Raw genomic sequence first — 3,920 nt, forward strand, 5'->3', positions numbered from 1 at the left:
AAAAAAAAAAAAAAAAAAAAAAAAAAAAAAAAAAAAAAAGAAAAGACTTGTTTATGTGAGCGTATTTGTTATCACTAGGTTGAGGAAATTGTTAAATTAATTTAGATTTCTTTAGATCTCATTTCCTTTCATTCTACCATTTGAAATGTCTACTGTTCTTAGGCTTCTTTCTAATTGTCTAAGACTGCCATTCATTTTTCATCTGTTACACCAGCTTAGCTTGAACATTACTGATTCCCCTTTCCCATGCTAAATTTACCAATGTTTATTGGCATGCATGCCAACTGCTTTCTACCAGAGGCAATGTAACACAGAGGATAAAAGAGTGGGACAGTTTGAATCCTGACACAACATCACCTACTAAGTGTACCACTTTGAATGAGTGACATCATCTCACCATGACCTAGTGTCCTCATCTGTAAAGCAGAATGATGGTAATAGCAAACCTATCCCAAAAGACCATTTTGAACATTTAAGATGCATATTACAGATAAAATGCCCAAACTCCTGCCTCTTATGTAGACAGTAATTCATAAGCGTTGACTATAATTATTAATGAAGTTTGGTGGCTTCAAGTTTAATGGTACTAGATAACATATTGTGTTTCAATAGAAGTCTGAGTTGTAAGCTAAAGTATTTAAACGAAATGTGTAAATCACAACCTCTCTGATGAACTAGTAAGAATTCTTTTTTTGAATGGGACTTTTTTCAGTATCATACAAACCACATTATACAGGTGCCTGTATTAAAACAATGATCTTGTTGTATATAGATTTCCCCATTTTCTAAATAGTGGCTTAGAAATGTTTTTCAATTCTGATTCATATGAGAATGAGCTTTAAAAAATATTTCAATAGAAAGACCTCTAACCCTTCTCAGAGGCAAGCTGTCTTTTCTCAGGGTTTTATTTTATTCTCTAAACATATCTAATTCCTAATTTTAGATTTTAAATATCTGAATAAAATTTATTCAGGCAAAATTACTATAAAATGTGTTTCAAAAAGTTTTTTAAGTGATGCTTGTGTCTTGGAACAATGTAGCATTAAAGTTTTTTGAATGTGTCTTATAATATTGTTTGCTTTCTAATTAATATACTAAGTACATTTCAAGATAAAATTGTGAAGTCCAATTATGAAGTCTAGTACAAAATAATGAGAGCAAAAAAGAAAAAAGAAAACTGAAAATATGTGATGTGTTCTATAAAAAATTTAAAGATGATTGAAAGACTTACCCTTATTTTTATTTTGTATCATTTGAAACTAGTTTATCAGCCTTAACTGTGAATACTCTTCTCTTTTTGCAAAAGAGAAAAAAACATTTTATTTACTTTATTTTCAAAAGGAACTTGCATGCTATCTAAATACCTGTCTACCTTCTCTAATGGGCGTATATGAGGGTATTAAGCTGCAGAACACTTAAAACCATTTCTTTTTACAATTCCATCAATAAATGTTCACAGTAATAGGACTCATACGTTATTATGCTTAAGATGCTATATATTTTTCATAGAAAATATAAATTATGTACCAAGCACTTATAGCCTTTATATATTTAGCTTATTACTTTAATCATAAAATGTTCTGTGCATAGTCATTTACTATATTTACTCAATATATAATAAGTAGAAAGTCTAAGGAATAAATATCTTCTCTCTTTTTCTTTTCTGTATTTCTAGTTCACATTTGTATTCTTTCTGAATTCTTTTTTGCAGGGTATCTTACAATTGGACTTTCTTCAGTAAAGCGAAAAAAAGGAAACTATTTACTTGAGACAATTAAGTCAATTTTTGAGCAGTCCAGTTATGAAGAACTGAAGGAAATTTCAGTGGTGGTCCACCTAGCAGACTTTAATTCTTCCTGGCGTGATGCCATGGTCCAGGATATTACACAGAAATTTGCGCACCATATTATTGCAGGAAGATTAATGGTTATACATGCCCCAGAGGAGTATTACCCAATCCTGGATGGCCTTAAAAGAAATTACAATGATCCAGAAGATAGAGTCAAATTTCGTTCAAAGCAAAATGTAGATTATGCTTTTCTGCTTAATTTTTGTGCCAATACTTCTGACTATTATGTAATGCTTGAAGATGATGTTCGATGTTCAAAAAATTTCTTAACTGCCATCAAGAAAGTCATTGCATCCCTAGAAGGAACTTACTGGGTAACTCTTGAATTCTCTAAGCTTGGCTACATTGGTAAACTCTATCATTCTCATGATCTCCCACGTTTGGCACATTTTTTATTAATGTTTTATCAAGAAATGCCTTGTGATTGGCTATTGACTCATTTCCGGGGTCTGTTGGCTCAGAAAAATGTGATCCGTTTTAAACCATCTCTCTTTCAGCACATGGGCTATTATTCATCATACAAAGGGACAGAGAATAAGCTAAAGGATGATGATTTTGAAGAGGAGTCATTTGACATTCCTGATAACCCCCCTGCAAGTCTGTACACCAACATGAATGTGTTTGAAAATTATGAAGCAAGCAAGGCTTACAGTAGTGTTGATGAGTACTTTTGGGGGAAACCACCTTCAACAGGAGATGTTTTTGTGATTGTATTTGAAAATCCAATTATAATTAAAAAAATTAAAGTAAATACTGGAACAGAAGATCGACAAAATGATATTTTGCATCATGGAGCCCTAGATGTTGGGGAAAACGTTATGCCTAGCAAACGAAGGAGACAATGTTCTACTTACTTAAGACTAGGAGAATTCAAAAATGGAAACTTTGAAATGTCAGGTGTGAATCAAAAAATTCCATTTGATATACATTGTATGAGGATATATGTCACCAAAACGCAAAAGGAATGGCTAATTATTAGGAGTATTAGCATTTGGACTTCTTAGCCAATTAAATCAGTATGTTCAGTTTCTGAAACAGGTCCTCCTGTTTCCTCTTTTGCCACCTTTGTCGTTTGGAGGGAAAGCAATGGATGGGATACGTTAAAAGAAATATTAATTACATTGGTATTTTTTATTTATACATTGTTGACATAATTTTACTCTTAATACACACTTGTATTTATTTTAATGTCTGAAGTTGAATATAAGTCTATAGCTAATGCTATTTTCATTTATATTTTAAATACTCTTAGTTTTAAATTTCAACTGATTGTCAAAAGGGTAATATGAAAAATTTTAAATCAACAAATTAGTTTGTTGGATGATGGTTTTTGAAAATTAATCATCAACTGTATATCCTTCCTCAAGAATCGATAATTCATTATATCATCAGATAGCTTTTATTAAGCATCTGTGGGAATATACAGTTGGGTGGAATGATAATCTGGTTTATTTTTTGTGCAAACTTAGGTTTCCATTGACTTCTGTACATCTACAATGAATTACCTCCTCATAGAAGTGGGTGGTCTTTACAACATATATTTTGTGTAAGTGAGGCTATGGAAAAAGAAAAAAAAGACTTAAAAATCTCTCTCCCCCGATTATTTTATACGAAAGGGGACATTGTTCATTGTTTATAAAACATTTAATTGAGCACCTATTGTTGATAAATTTTCTGGGGGAAGCAGTCTTTTTCTAGTTTCCCTTTTGCCAAAAAAAAAAAAAAAAAAAAAAAAAAAAGAAAGAACAGAAAAGAATAGTTAGGCTCAATATTTTCAGGTTACATTAAGTACCCACATTTAATAGAATAAATTAGGGAAGGCCTATAGTAGTTAGCTCATTCGTACAGGCATTTTCAGTATATGCAGAAAATTTTTGGAAATTGATTTTATACATTTTGTATTAAAATCCATGTGACTAAAATTATTGCGATTTATCATACACTTTTTTTGGAATTTAAATGGGTATATTATAAAGGACCATAGAAATTAGTTGACTTTTCCGGAATCAAAGATCTATTTCCTAGCAAGGCCAGAATGAGAGATCTAATATTCTGATAACCAGACAATGCT

The 3,920-nt window shown here is 31.2% G+C and overlaps 1 protein-coding gene across 2 annotated transcripts in view; it reads left to right on the top strand.

The window, feature by feature from the left end:
• MGAT4C (MGAT4 family member C) overlaps nucleotides 1–3,411 on the top strand; it is a 294,007-nt gene extending 290,596 nt beyond the window's left edge. Inside the window, exon 4 of one of the 2 annotated variants that reach the window (XM_017880711.1) lies at nucleotides 1,712–2,890. In XM_017880711.1, coding sequence (XP_017736200.1) covers nucleotides 1,712–2,853 — 1,142 coding nt within the window. In that variant the 3' untranslated portion in view covers nucleotides 2,854–2,890. Of the gene's footprint in view, nucleotides 1–1,711 lie in introns of both variants that reach the window. The other variant, XM_017880709.1, reaches the window with a different exon arrangement.
• The last annotated feature ends 509 nt before the right edge of the window (nucleotides 3,412–3,920 follow it).

This window comes from Rhinopithecus bieti, unplaced genomic scaffold (assembly GCF_001698545.2).
Source record: "Rhinopithecus bieti isolate Rb0 unplaced genomic scaffold, ASM169854v2 scaffold_11966, whole genome shotgun sequence".
NCBI lineage: Eukaryota > Metazoa > Chordata > Mammalia > Primates > Cercopithecidae > Rhinopithecus > Rhinopithecus bieti.